The sequence below is a fragment of the Danio rerio genome, chromosome 2 (assembly GCF_052040795.2).
Source record: "Danio rerio strain M-AB ecotype USA chromosome 2, GRCz13ab, whole genome shotgun sequence".
NCBI classification, from domain to species: Eukaryota; Metazoa; Chordata; class Actinopteri; order Cypriniformes; family Danionidae; genus Danio; species Danio rerio.
In genome coordinates this window covers 52300777-52325131 of record NC_141022.1, presented here as the reverse complement: position 1 = coordinate 52325131, position 24355 = coordinate 52300777, and the positions used below count along the sequence as shown (strand labels likewise).

General features: G+C 33.2%; 1 protein-coding gene across 8 annotated transcripts in view; it reads left to right on the top strand.

The window, feature by feature from the left end:
- The window catches only part of LOC101882795 (uncharacterized), a 55139-nt gene that overhangs the window by 17641 nt on the left and 13143 nt on the right, over positions 1-24355 (top strand). Inside the window, exons 11-29 of one of the 8 annotated variants that reach the window (XM_087241417.1) lie at positions 2555-2635; positions 2717-2791; positions 2880-3032; positions 4828-4986; positions 5162-5233; positions 7583-7765; positions 8829-8987; positions 9165-9236; positions 10558-10611; positions 11219-11302; positions 11405-11485; positions 13408-13557; positions 13644-13802; positions 15987-16070; positions 16174-16323; positions 18860-19018; positions 19102-19200; positions 22084-22260; positions 23571-24315. In XM_087241417.1, the coding sequence (XP_087097543.1) occupies positions 2555-2635; positions 2717-2791; positions 2880-3032; positions 4828-4986; positions 5162-5233; positions 7583-7765; positions 8829-8987; positions 9165-9236; positions 10558-10611; positions 11219-11302; positions 11405-11485; positions 13408-13557; positions 13644-13802; positions 15987-16070; positions 16174-16323; positions 18860-19018; positions 19102-19200; positions 22084-22243 (2134 nt within the window). In that variant the 3' untranslated portion in view covers positions 22244-22260; positions 23571-24315. Of the gene's footprint in view, positions 1-2554; positions 2636-2716; positions 2792-2879; positions 3033-4827; positions 4987-5161; positions 5234-7582; positions 7766-8828; positions 8988-9164; positions 9237-10557; positions 10612-11218; positions 11303-11404; positions 11486-13407; positions 13558-13643; positions 13803-15986; positions 16071-16173; positions 16352-16451; positions 19019-19101; positions 19201-22083; positions 24316-24355 lie in introns of those variants that run through there. The other 7 variants (XM_087241418.1, XM_087241419.1, XM_087241422.1 and 4 more) reach the window with 7 other exon arrangements.

The window sequence follows — 24355 nt, the reverse complement described above, 5'->3', positions numbered from 1 at the left end:
CATAAACAGATAAATAGAAAATAAAGATTAACTAAAATAAGATTAAATAATAATAAAAATAAAAAGGGCAATTTTGTTAAAAATTTAAAATATAAAAAAAATAAATACCATTAAAACATTGACATTTCAACCTATACATTCCAGTGAAAGTGAAAAGTATATTAAAGTTAGTCATTACAAACACAGTGTATTTTAACAATCACATTGTTTGGTATTACTAAACGGTCAGTCCACTCTTATTTAAAAAATGAAGGAAGAAGTCCCAAATCTTGTAGAATATGTGCATTTTTTGTTTGATTGAATAAGTCAACCTTTCCATTGCTATACACGAAGACATTTCCTTAATCCAGAGTCACAAAGATGGAGCATGAGTACTTTTCCAGAATAGCAATCAGGTGCTTCGCATGTAATAGACACAGATTTATAAACTTCTGTTCATATGACTTCAGCGATGAGGCAGGTGGGAAAAGACCAAGGATACAGATTTTAGGGCAAACAGGGATTTCTTTACCAATAGTTTTAGAGATTACACCCATTATTTCATTCCAGAAGAATTGCAAGTGCTCACATTGCCAAACACAATGGAACAGTGTGCCCTTGTCAGTGTGCAAGTCAAACATTTTCCACAAATGTCCAAAATATTTCTATTAAATTTATTTAACATTTCTGGTGTAATATATGTTCACATTATCCAATAATATTGGATTAGTTTAAAACGGGTATTGATTGATAATGTTTGCGTTTGAAGACAACTTTCTTCCCATTCATTTTCTGTAATATCTATTTGAAAGTCTTCAATCCAAGCCAGTCTTTTATGATTTGTAGATTCTTTGAAAGCATTAACAAATTTGCTATATAGTGTAGAAATTTTGTATTTGGCACTGGGATCTTTAACTGCAATTTCTTCTAAACTACTTGGGTTTGGACACTAATATGAATAATTTTTAGATCTTATAAAATTACGGATCTGAAGATACTTAAAAAAATGAGACTGAGGAATTTTATATCTTTCCTTTAAGGTTTAAAGGACATCAATATATTATCTTCATAAAGATCTGGTATCTTTTGCAAGCCTTTCTGGAACCACAGCTTAAAATCCTTGTCTAATTTCCCTGGTACGAATAATGCATTACACCAAATGGGAGAGAATTTAGAAAGTACCGGGGTTTCTCCCTCATCCGTACAATTGAATAAAACTTGCTTATTCCCCAGCGACGATTGGGTTTAGAGGTGGGTTTGATTACACACCTTCTTTTTTTAAAGGGTCACAAAGCACGAGATGAGATGTTGACGGATATATGTGTCCCACACTGCTACAAGCACTATTAGGACACATACATTTCACCAAAAAAAAAAGTGAAAATTGGTTGTTTTTGCATTGTTTCGAGCAAATTCGTTCTTTCGGTTTAAAAAGAATTTTGAATCTACGTCACAGCAATTAGATCCTTGTGTAAATTCCAGCATGGAGACTGTACCGGCGGGTACAACGTGAAGTCTTTGAGTTTGCATCATTAATTCAAGAGATAAACTTGGTTCGAACCAATCAGCGTGCTTTATTGTGTATGAGGTGCAACTGCATTTATATGCATGATAGTTTCAAAGACCTGTTACAGTGTTCAGATGGCAGAGAGACGCAACGTTTTGTTTTCAACGATAATTCAAACTAGTGTAAGTAGAATTGTTTGGAGACATGGGTCGTCAGTGTTGTGTTTATAAATGTGCTGCAACGAAGGATTTATTTTCAATTCCCCACAATACCCAAATAAAATAAATGTAAATATGCATATAATAAATAATACTGCTAATAATAATAACATTACACTAAAGCAAGTTGTCATGAATAAACTAAAAAAGCCCCCCGTGATGAAGGCATGAAGGCAGTGTTTTTTATATTTATGTAGAAAATTATATTTTTACAAATATTTTAATCCTTTATTTCTTTTTCATTTGTAAAGATATGTACATATTGCTGTACATCCTGCGTGTTTTAAGCAATGTGTAAGGGAGGCCACAACTGACACGCTCTGCGCTGGATTTAGACCTCCTCTCAGCTGGTCTATTGAACTATTTTACTGTCTATTTTAGTTCCTCAAAATAGCAACACCCCAACAATGCGCCTTAACACACCTCTTTTCTAGACTGAAACACCCATAAGTCCACAAAGTGGCGCAAATGCATTTGCTATTTAAAAAACGTGCCAGAAAGCGGAGAAAATTAAGCTTGCATTGGTCAAAAAATAGCAACACGTCGTGAAAACACATCTTGCGCCTTATTGCGCCGGGTGTATGATTGGGTCCTAAATGTGCTATAGCCCTATAGGTGAACTAGATTAACTAAATTGACTGTAGTTTATGAGTGTGTGTGAATGTAAGTGTATGGGTGTTTCCCAGTGCTGGGTTGTGGCTGGAAGGGAATCTGCTGCGTAAAACATATGCCAGATTAGTTGGCAGTTCATTCCGCTGTGACGAAATGCTGAAAAATAAGGCACTAAGAAGGAAATTAAATGGATGACTGAATGAATGGTTCACTAATTCAGACGGATTTCTGTTTTAAGGTATTTTGTGAGCAACCTGATTATTCGTGATGAGGGAAGGGTCTGTTCAACATTTTCAGTCTTCAGAAAGCCATTTGTACTGTAAGCCATTTCAGCTTTTGATTTGACTTGATTCAGACAAGTGATTGGCATTATTAACTGTTGGCTACAATCTTTTTGCAGGTACAAGATGCATGACAGCGAAATGAAAAATCCATCTCTGACTCTTTCGATGGACAGATGGGCTTATGATTATGCGTATGAATTCATGCATGTAATGTTCTCCTTTCTTTTAACTTTGCCACTTTAAACAAGTTTATTTAGAAATAGGATTGCTTCTTTGCAGATCTGCTAGCAGTGGAGGTGTGGTTCATTCACATGGTGAGGATAAAGCAGCGCTGGTGAAGCTCATGCTCAGTTTCCCTCCTCTTAAAGACGCTACTGTCAACTGGGAAGATCTTTTCAAAAGGCTTTACCAAATCATTCAATTGACAGAGAAGTGAGTTTTTAGTTTTGTATTTATTGTAAATCTGAGTAAATGAAACTTCAACTTTCCTTAAATGTAGTTTCAAGAGTTCACACTTAGATATGCTTAGCATTATAGCAGGTTTGTCCCGGGAGAGAACCCTGAGCTCGGATATATTTGAGCCCAGGGCTCCCGCCCGGTCAATAAGCATATCAGAGGATCCGAGATCAGGAAGGTCTCAATAGTTCTCCCTTTTAGAAAGGGTAGAGAAAGGAGGAGATGGGGTGGAAGGGGGGATTCTTCCGAAATGAGGATAGGGAAAAAGGTTAGAAAGTGATCCATTTATAGTAGGCTAGGATCACTCGGATTGGATTATTACTGATTACAAATGAGTGGCCAGCTGTGCTCAATCATATCACGTGCTCCTCTCGAAATTAGTTTATGAAACTTCTCTAGGTTTCAAAGTCAACACTTCAATATTCAGAGTTTATATTGTTTGTGTTGGAAATAATTGACTTTAGACTGTGGAAGGATTAGAAAATAATGTATTTGTGAGGCTGTGTCCATATTACTCTCATTCCTCACCTTGCTCATTTCAGGCTTTATTTTAGAGCTAGTAATAGAGTCTTAAACCATTGACGCGCAGAATAATGCAGTTATTGGAGAAATGAAAGAGAGTGATTGAGCTTTTGTGAATTACCTGAACCTGTTCGACAACAGCAACTTTACTAATAGTGAAACTGGAAGGTATTGGGAAATGTCATGTAACTTTTCAGTTCATTTTTTCAGAACTTTTCTGTTCAACTTTTTATTTATAAAGTAGCAGAGGAGTGCTGAATGACAACACAAATCTGTGCACATGTTTAAATGTGTGCAAGTGGGTTTTTGAGTGAATGTGTGGCTGTGTGTGTGTGTGTGTGTGTGTGTGTAGATGGGGGCAACTAAAGATTACAGAGTTAGACTTGTGATCCACTGGCAGGGATTGTAGGTGTAAATTTCTTTGGATAAATGCTTAAATGTAAAAATGCGGAAGAGAGAGTGATAAAAATAGAGCAAATGTTTTCCAAAGTTAACATCATTTTGTGTGGTAAAACATGTGAATAGTTCATTTTTATCTTATTATATTATGTTTATGTTCTCGGATGATGTCTTTGTAAATGTGGGATATTTTGCTGATGTAAGCAAGCCACATCATACAGTTGAATATTTATACAATTTCAGTGAATAAAATAATGCAGTGTTGAGTTTAGATTAATTCTAAATTATTTGTGTAAGACGTTTCACAATAATTATTGTGCCAAAGCAGCTTTAAAAAAGTGCACACTATTACATTACAATCAAAATCATTTAAGATTTAAAGGTGTGAGTATGGTGGAAAGTACAGCAGTCAAGTGTACACATGAAATCTGCAGTTATACAATATAACGCACTATTTTCAAAAAGATTAGATCCGTATGTAGTAGTGGAATATAACCACTAGATGGCGGTGTGTAAGAGGAGCAGTTTGCTGGACATCTTATGACATTTGATGCTTCATTATTATCTTTGTGAAAGGGTGAATAAGTAAAGAAATGGAACATTGAACCATGAATCCTCAATGTTTTATGCAATATCCTTTAATTCCTTCAATAAATGAACAACAAAACAGATTTTTATTCAGATCAACCATTCCTGAGTACATATCTATACATAATCTATACATGTTGTTATACTATATTATCTTATTGAGTGCTTGTAATATGGAGTATTTATTTATGTGGGACGGTAGTGTAATAAGTTGTAAGTGTGATACATTGTAAACTAACACACAGATGTGTTTCCTTATTAGATGCCCGGAGTTTGATGAGTATACAGATTCTCTGTTGATGTTCCTTCACTCCATTCCTGGTCTGAAGGAAGTAAAAGTTTGGCTTAACAACCTGATTGAGAGCTGGGCAGCTGGCCTGTTCTCACTCTTCCTGTCTTGTTTCAGCTTACTTCACGTGCAGTAAGTAAACTTTATATATTTTGTGCAATAGAAAACTCACTAAATTTTAGATATTCACTACCATAGGAAATATTAGAGGATAATGCTGTTTCAATCTGAAACAGAAGACTGTTGTTGTTTTTGTTGTGTTTAATGTCTTTGGTCAGACTTGAAACAGTGAATTCTCCTTTGGCAGATTGAAAACCAGTATGAGTCTTGTTGATGATTTTGAGAGTTTAGGTCTGCTGAGAGAAGATGATGAAGTGAGGTACTGTAACACTCCTGTTTTTTTTTTTTTTTTGCTAATTTATTTCTTTATATATTCACTTAGATTTATAATTGACATTTAAAGGTTCAAAATGTAAGAGTTGTCATGCATAAATAACTATTTAATTTATATTTACAAAGCACTTTTCAATAAGAAATTGCTACAGAGAAATCACATTTACTAATTTTAAATAGTATTGTTCTTGTGAAATATACCATTAATTGTTTTGTTTACAACTGTATTTCAAATATATATACAGTTGAAGTCAGAATTATTACCCCCTGCCTGAGTGTCCACATACGTGGACAGCACATTGTTAGCTCTTTAAAATACTTTGAATGTTTCATATTTTGTTACAGACGTACAGTGTCCCAAACACTGTCCAAAATGGGGGAAAATGTGTTTTTACTCTATGATAGTCAAAGCAAGTAAAAAAAAATTCTATGTTATGTATGCGTAAAAAAAATCAGGAAAAAAGTGATTTATGTAAATTTGGACCAAGAGTCCACTTATATGGACATCGTTTTTCTCCAAAGTACATCATATCAAAATATGATATTTATATTTTTATTATAATTAGGTTCCAATAAGCCCAAATAGCAAAGAGAAATAAAAAATTCATGTAAAAAACACCTTGGGCCTTAAGAGGTTAAGCTATAATCTTTTTTTGTCTACAGAACAAACCATCGTTATACAATAACTTGCCTAATTTCCCTAACTAGACAGGTTAGGGTAATTAGGCAAGTTATTGTATAACGATGGTTTGTTCTATCGAAAAAAGAATTTGCTTAAAGGAGCTAATAATATTGACCTTAACATGAGTTTTAAAAAATTAAAAACTGCTTTTATTCTAGCCGAAATAAAACAAATAAGACTTTCTCCAGAAGAAAAAATATTATCAGACATACTGTGAAAATTTTCTTGCTCTGTTAAACATCATTTGGGAAATATTTAAAAAAGAAGAAAAAAATCAAAGGGGGGCTGAATTATATTAAAAATTCTGAATTTATATATATATATATATATATGAGCAATTCCGTGCAAATGTCAACCTTGCCATGAAAAAAAATTACGTTTTTACCAAAATACGGAAACCATTTCTGGGTTTTTTATGTAAGCAAGTATTTTACAGTACTATAAAAATACTCAAAAATGCATCTGTCAATGTTTTCAAACTATTTTATTTGATTTACCAAAGTCACACAAATGGTAATTTCACATGCGTCACATCCATAACAGAGAGATGTCACATCCATAACGACACTTTTTCCTCAGAAATGTGAAAATATTAAATTAAATAAAACCAATCATTTTTGTTTTATAGAGAGCCGACTCTAATCCTTTTGATTAATATTGTTTATTTGGGGTTGTGCAGTTTAATTCACATAATTTCTACAAAGTGTGTTGTATACTGTAAACTCGCAGACTTTTTTTGTCACATCCATAACGCATGCTTATTTTCCTCATTTAAAGTACAAAACACCTTTACAGATTGATATTTTTCTGCTCCCATAACTTTGTGGCTGCTCTAGAAAATATAATCAAATTTTTCAATATAATGTTAACATATACTTTCTCTGTCAATTTATGTGTTGAGTTTTTACTGCAAATGTCACATCCATAACGCTGGAATTGCTCATATATATATATACAAAGCTTAAATTTAAACAAAGAGAGTATATGTATGTTATATATATATATATATATATGTATATATATATATATATATATATATATATATATATATATATATATATATATATATATATATATTACATACAGTAATGTTATATACTGTACAGTACTTAAATGTTTTGATGGTGGCTTATCGGCATGATCATCTACACACATTAAAAAATACCCTCATAATCCACAAGCCTAATATTAAAAATACATTATCAATAACAGCATGTGATTTTTGATTATCCTATTAATTCAGGAAAAACTCAACACTGTCAGAACAGATAGCAATAGAAAACGATGACAACTTGTTTTACAAAACATCACTAATAACAAACTATATTTGTTTAAGGTATCACAATTTATCTTTTTACAAATATCGCACCTGCTTCACTCGCAAAACACGATTAGTGTTCAAATAAGGTTTTGATGGGACAAAAAAACGTTTTGGCAGTCGCCAAATAATTTTCGAAGTAGGACAAACCCTGTACATAAATGTTGTATTTAGATGACCATTGCTGTTATTTCCTGATCTTCCTATAATGCTTTGTGGAACTGCTTTATAAGGAAAATGGAAAACGTAAATTCATAATAATCATAATTCATAATTGGTTGAACACATACTTTAAACTTTAGCATAATCCATTGCTCCCCTGTGTTGTTTTGCAGGCTGTCTGTTGGCTGTAACCATCTGAATTATATAGATAATTATGATATCGACCTCTTTAAACCTCCGGAGCACAAAGTTCTTCCCTGCATCGCCCTCACAGTGACAGATGAGCCCGAGAATGCAAACGCTGACTGGAGGAGATTCTTTCAGGCCTACAACCAGCTGAAAGACTTGACTGAGTGGTAAGTGTTTTAAGAGTTTGACGTGAGAAAAAGTGTGTTTGCGTGCAGGGGCGGACTGGCCATCTGGATATTCTGGCAAATGCCAGAAGGGCTGGACCATTCTTTAAATTTTGGCTGTTATGCTATTTTTTATTTTTATATGTATTGTTTTTACATGCAGGCAGCTTTTATCTCTTGCAAGATGTGAATATTATGATGATGATAATAATAATAAATGTTAAGCAATGGCCAATCAGCAATCAGCAACCAATCAGCAATGGCAGCTCGTTTCGAGAGGGGCTGACCCAATCAGAGGTTACATGGACGTAATCAAATTCTGGCAAGAATGTCAAACAAACAATAAGTGCAACACAAGCTAATTGTCAGAGATAGAACGTAAAAAAAGGATAGGTGGTGCCGAAAAGCTCAGAGAAAGCAGAACATTGCTCTAAAATCAGACGCTGCCAAATGCATAAAATCAACTGAAATAGTCTCGAAAGGGGGCAGCGCAGTGGGTAGCACTGTCGCCTTACAGCAAGACGGTCGATGGTTCAAGCCTCAGCTGGGTCAGTTGGTGTTTCTGTGTGGAGTTTGCATGTTTGCGTGGGTTTCCTCCCGGTTTTCCTCACTAGTCCAAACACGTGCTATAGGTGAATTGGGTATCCGCTGTGCAACACATATGCTGGATAAGTTGGCGGTTCATCCTGCTGTGGTGATCCCAGATTAATAAAGGGACTAAGCCGAAAAGAAAATGAATGAATAAAATGAATATATATATATAAATTTGTTATAAATGTGTTATTTTTGTTCCAGTCACATACATTAAATGTTTAAATATCTGTGGTACGGCTTATATTATTTCACCATCTGTACACCTGTACACATCTGTGTAAGTAGTGAATGTGCGTGTCCGTGGATGGGGCTGTGTCAGTGTGGTAATGTGGGCTGGTGTGGCTACAGTGCCAGGGCTGATTTTTAGTCCCAGTCCTCCCCTGTTGGTATGAATGCTGACAGTGACAGATAAATAAAACATTTATTTATTTATTTTACAAGTATTTAAAAATGTATGTTTTTTTATTTACAGTTCTCCAGAGTATGATGAGAGTGTAAGTGATCTGCTCTCCATCCTACATTCAGTCTCTGGTTTGAAGAAGGTGGATCTTAGTTTCAGATTCATGACAGTTGATGGAGCGTCCAGAGTCCTGGATCTCATTCAAATAAACCCTAGTCTAAGTACATTGAGGTGAGATAATTCAGTATGCTGCTTTTGATAGTCTGCCAAGATAATTGAGTTTTTTAAAGCAGACACAGAGACTTACTGATAAATGCAAGCAGTACTGCATGCATGCCAAATAATGAATTTAAAGAATGTTTAACTTTTTTTATTTGCCTTTTCTGCCGTTGTATTTTTGTGGCTCAGTTTTCTGACTTCTGAGCTGCCTGAGTCAAATAAGGTGAACATCAAGATGGACTACAGGAATGAGTTTGCCAGGTGAGGCTTTAGTGATTCTTTAACCCTTTAAACGAACTAATACATTATTAAAGAACAGTGAAGTGATTACCTTCAACTAAATCCAGCTAAAACCAGCTTGACCAGCCTGGTTTAAGCTGGTTTTGGCTGGGCTCCTAGCCTGGCTATGCTGGTCAAGCTGGTTTTAGCTGGTCATCTTCCAACCTGACCAGCTAAGACTAGGCTGGAAATGGATGAAAACCAGCCTGGAAATGGCCAAAACCCCTATTAAACCAGGCTGGTCAACTAGCTTAAACCAGCCAACCAGCCTAGACTGGTTTAAGCTGTTTTTTTCAGTAGGGAAAATTGCCCCTATAGCCTTAAACAGTGCTATTTGAGGGAGTAGCCATTTCTAATGGTGTCTGAACCACAGTTGACGTTCTGAAGTGCACTCGATCCCACAATTTGCACTCCAATGACGAGTGTACAGACAATTTGGTTATGTAATAAAGTTGATCGAAGGATTATTTTTTTAATTATAGTTATTATTTATTACTTTTGTTTGTTTTTGTTTGTGTACTTGATGTTAAGTGCTTAGTATTTTTTGTGTTAAGTGTGTAATTCTTGTTATATGCATGTAAAGCACTATACCATGTCAGAATGAATTGCCCCAAGGGGAATAATAAAGCTTTACACTAAACTAAACTAAACTAAACTAAACTAAACTAAACTAAACTAAACTAAACTAAACTAAACTAAACTAAACTAAACTAAACTAAACTAAACTAAACTAAACTAAACTAAACTAAACTAAACTAAACAGCCAGAAAACTCTCCAAAATACACTTTGAGAGTTTGTGTCGAATGGATTTTTGCATCTGACCACAAGATGGCGGCGTTTCAAAGTAATAACATTATTAGTGCTCATCACATTTCCACAATATTACAGGTATAATGCATTACCATTTTGATTTATATTTGACTTTTATAGTTTTAACTTGTTTTGGTAAATTGCTCTGGTCATTTTTATATTTCTTTGCTTCAATTTACTTTTATTTAAGTTTTTTCTCAAAAATGTCCATTTTTATTAACATTTAATCTACAATTTTGATTGCTAATTGTTTTACAATATTAAAACATCACACGGTGCGTCATTAGCAAAAGTACTTTTCATGACTGTAATTTGTGTTCATTTGAATAAAAATACTGTATGGGAATGAATTAAGGTTTTATATTTTTATTACCATTATATTATAGACATATTCATCTCATTCAACAGTTAAATATGCACTGGCATTGTCCTTCCTGTGTGCGATTTTTCTATATACCCATATTAAAGATTATGTTTGTGCTTGTTTTTCAGTTTCAATAAGACAATTGAAGAGGACAGTGATTCAGAAAGATCAAATGAGTTTCGGTGGGATGAATATTTTTATCTGACTTACACCATTTCAGAGTAATACTGTATATATATATATATATATATATATATATATATATATATATATATATATATATATATATATATATATATATATATATATATATATATATACACATACATACATTTATATATATATATATATATATATATATATATATATATATATATAAATGTATGTATGTGTGTATGTATATATATATATATATATATATATATATATATATATATATATATATACACATACATACATTTATATATATATATATATATATATATATATATATATATATACAGTATTACTCTGAAATGGTGTAAGTCAGAGTTAAATATATATATATATATATATATATATATATATATATATATATATATATATATACATACATACATACATATATATATATATATATATATATATATATATATATATATATATATATATATATATATATATATATATATATATATATCATTTTGAATTGATTATATTTTAATTCAAGTATCAGGTTTATTCAATTTATTCTGGATCTTTAAGTGCAGCTGCATTCAAGTTGGTAAACATTTTATAAAATAATCACAGGTTTTCGTCTGCAAGAGAGATTTCAGATGATAGTGATGAAGACAGCTTATCCTCATCTCTTAGCGACTGCAGCAATGAAATCAAGTGAGAAAATACTGTTTTTTATATTTATGATACTAATAGAATATATAAATGTATGTGTTATATTATATTTGCTAATGCTGGTTATATGTGTTTCTTCTGAAGTGATTCTGCTGAGCTGGACAGCGTAGAGCAGATTCATGGCTTAGAAATCAGGATGTGGAAAACTGTGTCTGGGCAAAGCAGGTATAAAGCAAATCTGCATTGCTTAAAGTGATAGTTCACTCAAACATTTCCTAACCATTTACTAATACTCATGTGCTTTAAAAATGTTATGAATGTTTTATTTTGTTCTGAATACAAAACAAGATATAAATCTGAATAACTCTAGAAAAAGCAACCATTGACGATCAATAGTTAGAACAAAATCCTGCTACTGCTTTCCAAACAATCTTCAGTACATCTTTCATGTGTTCAACAGAAGAAAGAAATCAAACAAATTTGCAACAAGTGAAAGATGAGTAAATTATGGCAGAATTTTCAGTTTTGGGTGAACTATCCTTTTAAGTTCCTTTAAGTTGAAGGTGAAGCTGATTATATAAATTATTGCTGTAAAACAATGTAGCTCTTGATTTATTGGACAAAAGTTAGATTAGAGAAAATCTGCATTTTATAAATCTTTATTTACAAGTATCTCAAACTTTATTTCACATAAATCTTAAAATCAAAATCTGACATAATGATTGAATCATCTTGCAACAAACTGTGTTTGTAGTGTTTTCTGTCGCTCATTCTATCTCGTTAAAATGTTTACTTTCGTTCACTTAACAGCATTTTATTTGACTGTCACGGACATAAATTATTCTGTCACAAAATAATATAAAATTCTGTCCTAATATCCTTATATATATACAGTGTAAAAATATCCGTAAATTACAAAATCCATATTTAGTGATTCATGTTTTTGATTATTATTATTATTCATGTGTTTTAATTGCTTTGTGAGACCTTGATTTTTCCTACAACAACTTTTGATGTTGAAAAGTGACATTTTTAATGGTTTTACGCTACAATAATTTGCAACACACAAACCTGGTAATAAACTTTTTGTGTTATTTTACAGATTTAATTCTCTTTATTCTATTTATTATACAATATAATGTTTCAGACTAATAAAATAGTCACTTTGTTGAACTGAAGAATTGAAATTTTAAACACTAAAGGTCGACAGAGCAGAGATCAATGTCCCATAATACAGGGTGATTCAAAAAGAATACCATAATTTTGAAAATCGAGAACTCTGCAAAGAAGAAAAGGAGAGCTAAGCTCTTTTTGTCGTTGATCTAAGGAAGCTCTGAAGTTTCATTTGCTTGCTCATTTGGTCAGAATAACTGCAGCTATCTAAACTGTTATGCCCGAGATGCTACAGAGAGTGTGGAATGAGTTAGAGTATCAGGTTGATGTCACTCGAGTGTCTATAGGGGGTCATATTGAACATATATAAACTTGTTCTCTGCTGTAAAAACTTTAAGTACTGTTCACATTGATTATGTCATGGTCACCACTATCAAGCACTGCAGAGATCGCTAGTGAACTACAAGTTGGTCAAGAACTACAAATCCATGAATTCCGCTTCACATACACCTGGTTTCACTTCCACTGATAACACACTCAGCTGAATCCTGTTAATATTGATTGTTTGGACTATTTATACACCCTGCACCTGTTTGTTGTCACTGAGTTGTTTGTTTTGTATGGTATGTTGTTCATGTGCTGTGTTCCCGTACTTCGCCTTAGTTTCTTGTTTTGTTTATTACTGTTCTTTTGATACGTTGATACTTTGGATGTCCTTTTGTTCTTCTGTTGTCTGCACAATTTATCATTCATTAAATGCACTTGGATCCACCTTTTTTTGTATCGTCTCTCAGCATATCGTGACAGATTAACTTCCCAAGGTTCCATCATGTTTCTTTGATGAAATACAGATTTTCAAAGTTGTGGTGTTTCTTTTGAATAACCCTGTACAATTCATAATTGTAAATAAACAAAAAACTGTAAATAAACACCTAAATTGTAAATCACAAAATACAGAATCTGTTAATAAACAGATGTTTTTAAGTCTAGGCCATCTTTACAGTTTTACTTTACATATTTTGTATTTGTTTTAGTGTATTTCTGAAGTGCAGTGGCTCCAGTCCTGGCACACAGTCTCTGCTGTCACGCATAGAGCTCACACTGTCGAAAAACATGGGAAAAGCTAACAGCAACTGGGAATCTTTCCTACAAGCTTATAACAAATGCAAAGGGATTTCTGCAAGGTAACAGTAATGATTGCATTGTTAAATATTTTGCATATAAATCACTAATAATATGAACTGAATGTGTCTTATTTTTATTACAACAGTAGTTCTGCATTTGGTGAGAGTGTGGACGCTCTGCTGGCATCTCTGCACACTGTGTCTGGTCTGAAAAAGCTGCAGTTGACCACGGACAGCCTGACTGAAAAGTGGCCCCCAAAGATCTTCAGGCTGTGTCACATGTGCCCCAGTCTACATCACATCTGGTATGATAAACTCACTGTTGTTTGGAAGAAATCTAGGCCGGAAAATGAGTTGAACTGGATTTCTGCTCTGTATCTGGTTGATCAGACCAAATAAGAAAACTAGATTAAGGTCTGGTTTAGTGGTTTCACAATGCTTGATAACATGTTTTTCAAGAGTTACCTCAAGGTTTCAGTGAAGAGTCAGTGAAGTTGACTTCTCTGTTGAAGATCAAGAGATATCATGATCAGAAATATAATGAATTTAAATACATTTACAAGGCAGGAATTAAACGCTGCTGATCTAGCAAAAAGTAAAGGCAGCTTAAAGAAATTGTTATGATTAGTGCTGGGCAAAAGATTGTGATTCATTCATTTATTCATTCATATATTCATTTTCTTGTTGGCTTAGTCCCTTAATTAATCTGGGGTCGCCACAGCGGAATGAACCGCCAGATTGTGATTTATCATACAATTTTATATGATTATTTGCATTCTCATATACAAATTTCAACAGTGAATTTCTAAAATAATATACTGCCCACTTTCATTTTAAAGGGCTCCTAATTTACAGCATTTACAATATGTAAGATTAGTCTTTGGTGTCTGTATGTGTCTGTATAGTTTCAGCTCAAAATACCCATCAGATGATTTATTATACAATGCAGATTATGCTTGTGGCGGCTCAGAGCAAAGTAAAGCTGATTTTGCAGCCTATGCCTTAAAATGCAAATGAGCTGGTTCTCCCAGCCCACTATTCCTACATGTTTGTATGTTTCTTATGTGTTACGTCAGATGCATCCGGAAAGTATTCATATCGCTTCACTTTTTCCACATTTCTTTTTATGCTATAGCTTTATTCCACAATGCAATAAATTCTTTTATTTCCTCACAATTCTACACACAATAGCCCATTGTTGCAAATTTATTAAAAATAAAAAACCTGTAAAATCACATGCACATCAGTATTCACAGCCTTTGCCATGAAGCTCTAAATTGAGCTCGAGTACATTCTGTTTTCACTGATCATTCTTGAGATGTTTCAGCAGCTTAATTGGAGTTCACCTGTGGTAAATTCAGTTGATTGGACATGATTTGAAAAGGCATACACCTGTCTATATAAGGTCCCAGGGTTGACAGTGCATGTCAAAGCATAAACCAAGCATGAAGACAAAGGAATTGTCTGTAGACCTCTGATACAAGATTGTCTCAAGGCACAAAGTTGGGAAAGGTTACAGAAAAATGTCTGCTGCTCTGAAAGTTCCAATGAGCACAGTGGCCTCCAACATTCATAAGTGGAAGATGTTTGAACCACCAGGGGCCTCGTGTATCAACGCTACGTATGCACAAAAACTTTGCGTACGCCAGGTTTCACGCTCACGTTTGGATTTACTAACGATGAAATGAACGTGGGAATGTGCACAGGTCCACGCCAACTTCATGCCTGGCGTACGCACATTTCTTGTGTGTGTTTGTTTTATTTCCATTGGCGACTCCTAGATGCAGTTGTGTTAAATTGCACTCTACAAAGTGTCTTAGAGTTGTGCAATGGCAGCTGAGACGGGTTCATCCGCATAACCTGCAGGTATATAAGGTTTCCATACCATAAAGTTGACCAGCCAAACATTAAAGCGCCAATTTGCAGCTGTCACTGTTTTTCCCAATGTTTTTCGGAGCAATCTACTGCACACACATTGCTATAAAGGCACTATATAAAGATGAATTTGCATACGTGAATCAGAAACATTTCCATTTAATAAATGTGCAAGTAAAATATGATGCACAGACTTATTAATGATTCCTACTTGTCTTCCTCGTGATGAAGAGTAGGCAAAATCTGATATGTAGCGGGGGGAAAAAATAATGAGTTCATCAGACGCTGGATTCGAACCGAGTTCATGCTCGAACGTGTCAAAACATGTTGCATGATAAGTCATGCATGATTTATCCAGGCAAATATTTGTATTTAATCAAGAACATTTGTTACTCCTTTTGGTCATCTCTTTAATGATGCTGTGTTTATTCATGTGAGGGTTGGATCAACTTGTCAATCGCTACAATAATCCAATCAATAAATGATGGAAATAATTCAATTCCAGTCATACATTTGTTTTCCCAGGAGGAAAAGATGATCACAAATTCAGTTTCATACTGACTTTATACTGACTTAGATGGTACAATTTTTTTTATTGTTTTCTTATTTGTCAGTTTGCAGGTGGAACATGATAAGAAATACAGTCTGCTCAATGCATGCTCCTCTCTCAGCGTCACCAGAAACACCACAGAGTCTGTGTAAGTTCATCTCCAACGGTCCTGGTTGTAAAGATAGTACAAAGATTTCTAATATGAGCCTAGAATCGTGCAATTTTGACTTAAACATTTTTCTCTTTTTCAGCTGTACGATTGCAATTCATTTGCCCCGTGATGCCATGACAGAAATATCTCCATCATTCCTTTCATTCACATTTCCATGTTCAGAGATTTCTAAACTGGATGCACAGTATCTCTTTGAAACTCTTGGCTTTCTTAAAGGTTTGGATGAAAGGTAAGATTCTGTTTTATCAATATGGATAGTCATAGCTTTATATCTACTTTTTATGCACTGACTGTACATTGTTTGTAAACATTAGTGAACAGAGATTTTAAACTAGATATACAAAAAAAAAGACTTAGGACCCTATCATACACCCGCCGCAATACGCAACGCAATTGTTGTTTCCTAGTTTCAGCTTGACGCAAGTGGCATTTTGACATTTTGCACCACGCTGTTTAAATAGCAAATTAATTTGTGCTCATATGTGTGCCTATAGGCATTCTGATCTAAAAAAAGGAGGTGTGTTAAGGCGCATGTTGGTGCGTTGTTATTTTGAAGAATCGCACAATAGACCAGCTCAGAGCAGGTCTAAAGTCCAGTGCAGTGCGTGTTAGTTGTGTGCCTCGATTACACATTGCTTAATACACACAGGATGTAGAGCAATATAGAAATATCTTTAAAAATAAAAAAAAAAATTAAAGGATGAAAATATTACAAAAATGTTCTACATTAATATAAAAACCACTGCCTTTGTGCCTTCTTCATCTTGGGGGGCTTTTTTAGTTTATTCATGACAACTTGCTTTAGTGTAATGCTATTATTAGTAGCAGTATTATTTATTATATGCATATGTATATTTGTTTTATTAAAAACAATCTTAGATTTTGCCCACTTATCAGGTTTGGACCATATGGGGCATAGCATGTGTGTTTGGATATAACTTTTTTGACCACATTTCATTGTTATTGTTCATTTCTTCGTTTACTAGAAATTAGAACTGAATTTAGAAATAGTTTTGAAACAAGCTTTAGCGTGTAACAAGCTAAATTAATTATGTGTAGGCTAGTGAAAGAGTGAAAGTAAAGAATGAGGAGGCTCATCTCTCATCCTTGTGCTGCAGATGCTCTGTTTAACTGTGTTCTCACTAGTGAAGTGCTCAGTTTTTACACTTACAATGTCCGCCTTGTAAATAGTAAATGCGCTATGGCGCAACGCAAGTGACTCTCAAAGGGAATGGGAGATGAGACTCTGATTCTCAAAACACACCTATAACTCAAATTAACAGAATAAGCTCAACCGTGTTAGACCATGCACCACGATGCAAAGTGTATTTTTCCGTCCTTAAAATAGCAAAAGTGGATTCAGACTCACCCTTAATACTTTGGACTTTGCGCCTAGATCATCAACATAGAGCCCTTAGTATTTAGTTAAAAGACACTTTTAGGACTTAGATTGATTTTACTTAACTGGAAACAAAAAATAAATCCTCCACACTGCTCAGCACTGATAAGGTTGTTGGTTGTGTCCTGCCTGCAACTTGAAAAGAACATTTCATTTGAAATTTTAATGAAGTATGGAACCCATTTATTGAATACTTGAACAAGAAAGCATCAATTAAAGCTTAACAGAAACCGTTTATTTATTTTTCTTTTGCTTATTTATTTAGTTGTTTTTTCCCTTTGTTCCCTGATTTTTTTCTTGCCTTATTTTTCTGTTTCCCTTTACCCCATATACAGTATATGTTGTTAAAAACTGTTGTAAAAAATAATGAATTAACGTAACATTTTGTATCAGCATTTTTGTGTCAATGTAAAACATTCATTCATTCATTTTCTTTTTGGCTTAACCCCTTTGATAATCAAGGGTCACCACTGTGGAATGAACCGTAAACTTATCCAGCATATGTTCTACACAGCAGATGCCGTTTTAACTGCAACCCATCACTGGGAACACCCATACACTCTCATTCACACACATACACTATGGCCAATTTAGCTTACCCAATTCACCTATAGCGCATGTCTTTGGGCTTGTGGGGGAAACCGGAGCACCTGGAGAAAACCCACGACATCACAGGAAAAGCATGCAAACTTCACTCAGAAATGCCAACTGGGCTAGCTGAGGCTTGAACTAGTGACCTTCTTGCTGTGAGGCGACAGTACCCACTGCGCCACCTGTCGCCCCCCTACTAAGTAGAACCTATATTATATACTAATATACTAATAGACCCTATATTAAGTCTGACCTTAAAGGCATAGTTCACCCAATTTAATTTAATTTACTTCCTTTTTACTCGCTCTCAAGTGGTTCCAGTTTCTTTTTCTGTATAAAACAAAAGAAGATATTTTAAACAAAGCTAAAAACTTGCAACCACTGACTTCTATAGTAGGGAAAACTAGAACTATGGAAGTCAATGGTAACAGGTTGTTTTCCAACTTTTTAAAAAAATATCTCCTTTTGTGTTTGACAGTAGAAAGAAACTCAGAAAAGTTTGAAACAAGTAAAGGGCGAGTAAATGATGACAATTTAAATTTTTGGGTGAACTATTCCTTTATTAGAAGAATTTACATGTCTTATCCTCAGACTGTAAGTAAATATTCATTGTTAGCCTCTCTATCATATAGATTTCAATAACTATTTCAAGTCAGTAACTGATGTGAGGTATGTCAAGCTGTAACCGTTATCCAGTTATAGCCTTTTTTACAGGCTTTCAACAGAATTAGTGAACTTTCAATTAACCAAGTTGTTTTGCTTGCTTATAATCTAGTTATGAGGAGCATGAAGGGCTTGTGGGCAATTTGATATCAGCTATGCTCTTCGTTCCTGGTCTGCAAAGGGTCGAATTCAAGATCAGCAATCTAACAGAGAGCTGGGTGAGCAGGATACTGTCTTTATTGGAATTCTGTCCCGGTCTACAGGAGATCAGGTACGGTATGAGGAGGTTTAAAACCTTTTGCGTGTGTTATTTAGAGCTGAGATAGAAAATGTAAATACATCTTCATGTTTCAGGTTTGACTGCATAGAAAGCAATGGCTTAATGTTGGAGGATGTTGTTCGGATTTTGCAGAGCTCCCAGATGAATTCAGAATGCAGGATCATCATTAAAGGGTCTGTCTTATAATCTAATTTAACCATTTATTAAAGAGTTGCAGCATATTTATTAATTGATGGGTGACCCAGATAGATGTTTTCTATGCATATATCTATACAGTTGAAGTCAGAATTATTAAACTCCCTGAATTATTAGCCCCCCTGTTTAATTTTTCCCTAATTTCTGTTTAAGGGAGAGCAATTTTTTTAACACATTGATAATCATGATAGTTTTAATAATTAATTTCTAATAACTGATTTATTTTATCTTTACCATAATGATAGTAAATAATATTTGACTAGATATTTTTCAAGACACTTCTATACAGGTTAAAGTGACATTTACAGGCTTAATTAGGTTAACTAGGCAGGTTAGGGTCATTAAGCAAGTTATTGTATAATGACGGTTTGTTCTGTAGACCAATATATATATATATAGAGTTCTGTTTGGTTCTCGAGAATCTGATTGACTGATACCCGTACAGCCTCTTTACCCTTTGTGTATTACTCCGCCCACATACAGCCAGCAAAAAGCAGACACTACAGATCTAAAGTTTAAAAGATGCTTGCTCAGTTGTTTAACTGTCAGCTTATGATTTGAATCCAACGAGGAAAAAAGTAGTTCCTCATACAAAAGGTTTTTTGAGACTCTACATGTTTTATATACACAATTATGCCGTCAAACTGTTGTATAAACGCAATATCACACTCGTAGCAGTGCGATATGGCTGTATATTGGCACGCCTCCCGCAAGTGCCGATATACAGCCATATCGCACTGCTACGAGTGTGATATTGCTCATATATAGAGTAAAGGGGCAAATCATTTTGACCTTAAAATGTTTTTAAGACTTTCTCCAGAAGAAAAAATATTACCAGACATACTGTGAAAATTTCCTTGCTCTGTTAAACATCATTTGGGAAAAAGAAAAAAAAATCAATGAGGTTTGTTGTTCCCTTTTGTTTCCAAAAAAATGTTTTTGTTTATTTTTTTTAATCAAATCAAATCACTTTTATTGTCACATCATCAGCAACATGTGTACTATTATAAGTGAAAAGCTTAGGTGCTGACTCCAGACAAAATACATCAACACTCCAAAAAAACAAAACAACACAAAACATTATACAATAAGCAATGTTGACAGTAGGACAGTAAGACAATAAATATGTGAATTACAATAAATGCATTAAGAAAAACACACACTACACACATGTAGGCACAGATAGACAAGAACACAGTCAAAAAGGTGTACACTAATATAAAAATATATTTAAAAAAAAACATGTTTTTTTTTAAATAAATACATTTTTAACCCATTATAAATCTGGAATATTTTACATTTCTGCAAAGGCTTGGGTGTAGAGGACAAATGAAAATTGAAAAAAAAGTTCTATCTCTTGTGTGCATATTTGTGTGCATATTTGTGTGCATATTTGCTCACAAACACACAGAGAACAGAGAATGCAACAGAGAATGTTTTTCTAGAAATTGTCAAAAGAATCTACAAAACTAACATACATCTGAAAAATGAACTATTACTAATACTTTGTGGGCTTTTTTGTTTTTGTTTTGGTACATTGAAATTAGCTGTTGTTTCACAAAAGCACACAATTAAAAATATATCAGACAACAACAAAAAAATACCAAATACAGAATCTGGATGTATTTTAGAATATATCTGAATATATTTAATCATTTTCTCAAAAAATGTTTAAAGCATCAAAGAAATCTAAATATTGATTAAAAACAATAATCTGAAAGTGAATGGGTGTCTATGGACCCCTGCTGTATATATGTGAAAATTGACATTTCTTTTTTTTTCCTTTTTGTTTTCTTTTTTTAGAAATCTCAACATTTATTATGTTTTGCGTGTTTGAGTAGTAAATTGATAAAATGTACAAAACATCCACACATTAATGATAAAATTTATCAAAAATAAATCACATTTCCCTCTGTAATTGGTCTGTAAATATTTGTGGTCAGGATTGTCAATGTACATATGCACTGAATTTGCATATGTAGAAATTATCCACCGAAAATGGTATTTTTAAGTTCAGGCTGAAAGAAAAATACAGCTGAAAATGTCTTAAAAGGTTATGCTCAGTCACTTTGCCAACATTGTTCAGTGCCTGAGCTTCACTAGTCATTGAGTGGAATTTTTTTTTCTTTCAAACTAAAAATAGGTTTTGTTACGTGAGTAAATTCTGCTAGACAGTCATCATGTCTATCAGCAAGAGAGAGAAAACATTAGTCATATTTAAATAGTCATGCTTAGTTAAAGATCACAACGTCAGAAAATAAGGATTAAAAATGTAAGAGTGAAAAACTTTACACATTCTTCAAAACCTATTTCATATATAATGTTAACCTAGAACCTATAAATTTGTAATCTAATTAAAGTTGCTAGTGATGCTGTGGTTTGGACAAAACTGTTGTTTTTTTTAAAATAAGGAATATTTTTTTATTTAATAACACATTTATTCAAATGTATTTTTAAATATTTCTGTAATTATTTTTTTTTTAATTCAGAAACAAATGCAGCATGTATGTTTTTGTTTGTATGTATGCTGTATATTTAAATATAGTTATTCAGAATATTTTATTCTTTATTTTATAATAATTATTATGTTATAGGAAATCGGAATGTGTAAACATCTCTATCGTCAAGTCACACTTACCAAAAAACATCAGAAAATGCAATTGGTCAAGAAAATTTGTCAATTAGGTCTATGTAATAAAATAATAAATTTTTATTACAAAGCATTTTCAGTTTTGGTTTTCGGCCAAATGCATTACAAATTTTCTTTTTTTTTTTTTTTTTTTTGTCTGCCCTGAATTTTCATTTCAGCATCTCTTTAGTTAAATTATTTATTTTATTTTATGTTTTTTTTAATGTTGTAGGATGAAGTGCAGTAAAGCATCCAGTGATGGGAAAGTAAATGTCACCTTCTGCAGAGACCCTCTCTCAAAGCTGCTCACAATACATAACATTAAACCAGAAGACAAGCCTGTTGATGATGACTTCGAGGAGCTTGATGATGAAGACTTTATTGTTCTTTAGAGAAAATGAGGCCTATAGTAAGACACATTTTTATTATTAAGATAATCTTCTTTTGAGTAACACCTTTAAAGATTTTTTTAAACCTAGTTATAACTGTCTTTCAGGATTACAGCTTCATGAAGCATTCCAGTCCTTTGAATTGTTAATTTTTAAACTAAATGATGTATCAAGGCTTGTAATTTTTTGTCTTTTAATTTACAGTGGTGGAAGATTTAAACACATCACTATTTATCTCAGAAAACATATTTCTAAAGGTGCTGTTGATTTTAAATTTTCACCGGATGTTGCTAACAACCAAAGAAATCCATATATGCAAAGAAAATAAATCTAATTAGTTAACAAATGAAGCTATGTGTAATGAAATAAAAAGACGGCAGGAAAAAGTATTGAACACATGAAGAAAGGGAGGCTTAGAAAGGGAGTGAAAGCCCAGACAGCAGCTGAAATCTCTCAGTAGTTCTTCAGCAACTCTCTGCCCTTTGTCACTGTAAATGAATATTGGATGCTTCAGTCCATCTACATTAGCAGTATGATGAAGATAAAACCATGGACAGAAAGAAAATCAAGCTGTAGAATGGCCCAACCAATCACCTGAGCTGAATCCAATAGAAAATACTAAATAAAGATCTGTGAAAATCTCACACCCAAGCAGTTCATGTGACTTTATTCTCCACATTAGAAGTGTCTTAAAGCTGCTATCATCAAAAAAGCCTTATTATTACACAATATTAATTGTTCAGATTTTGTTTTGTTTTATTTTTATGTTTGTATTGTTGGGGTTTAAAAAAAAATCTGGTTCAATTTCATGTCAACAGCTGCTTTAGAAATATTCCCAGACAAAAAACATGACAATACTTATTTTCCCCATTATATGTCAAGTACACTAATAGGCCTATTATTGATGTGCTGTATGGACTAGACTCACGGACATTAGAAAATCCTATAATGCACCATAAAATGTTTGTAAATATAACTAAATAAATATAACACTATAATTGTAAATATAATGTCTTAGTGACTCTTTTGAGCTAGTCTGAAATAGTTGCCTTTCTGCCAATAAATGTCTCGTGGGTTTTGAATTCACAGTTGTGTAGTTTCGAAAATGAAAGTGCTGTTGCTGAAAAAATGACAGACCCACGGTTTGCAGTTTTTGCCACCCAGTTCTGTTTTTTTTATTCCTAACACTTGCTGAAGGAAGGAACTTAGAAAAGAGTGGTTGAGTGTTTTCCAGTAGCTTATTTGAAGTTGCTTAACACTGTTTAAAATTACATCCTGTACGTGTGCGTGTGTGTGTGTGTGTGTGTGTTTGTGTGTTTCCTCTTTACAGAGAACAGCTTTCAGAACACAAGGGTGTGAAGACGGCTGCTTTAGCTTATTCAAAACATTTGAACTTGAAGTTTACTATAGATTTGTACTTGAATTATTTTTTAGCAAGACAGGTGGTTTTCTTACATATTCAAATTACAAAAATGGCTAATGCATAGTCACACTTTAATTTATAATAAATTGATTTATTAATAAATAAAAATAAATACATCTCAAACTACTCAGATTAAGCTGCATAGGGTTATTTTGAAAAATCTTCCACTGATGCAAGTCAGATAAACTATTTAGGAAGCTGAAAAAGGGTCTCTTTAAAATTAGTGATGGTGTTTAAGAAAATAAAGAAAATTATTCTAAAGTATTTGTCAGATTATATATTTGTAAGAAAGCTACAGTATCATTCTACAAGGGCGAGTTGTAGTGATATATATATCCATAGTTTAGAACTAAATAGGTAAATATTTTTTTATCTACAGTAGCTCTTTTGATTGGAATAGTTAACTTGGTTGTATTATAGGGTTACAAATAAAAAGTATATTGCAAGGGAAGTAAAACGTACAAGGTTAATTGCACTTTGATTTGTTCATTGATTGAATTTTTAATATTGAGAAATGTAAATAATTTGATGATTTGTGTATGTGTGTTTTATCTTACACAGTTTGGAAATATGTATAAATTGTTGTCTTTTTACTTTTTGTTTGATTTCAAATTTTTTCAAATAAACCAAAACGCTTAATACTTCATAAAAATGGTGTAATAGAACCAGTTTGAAGAGTTCTTTGATTTGGA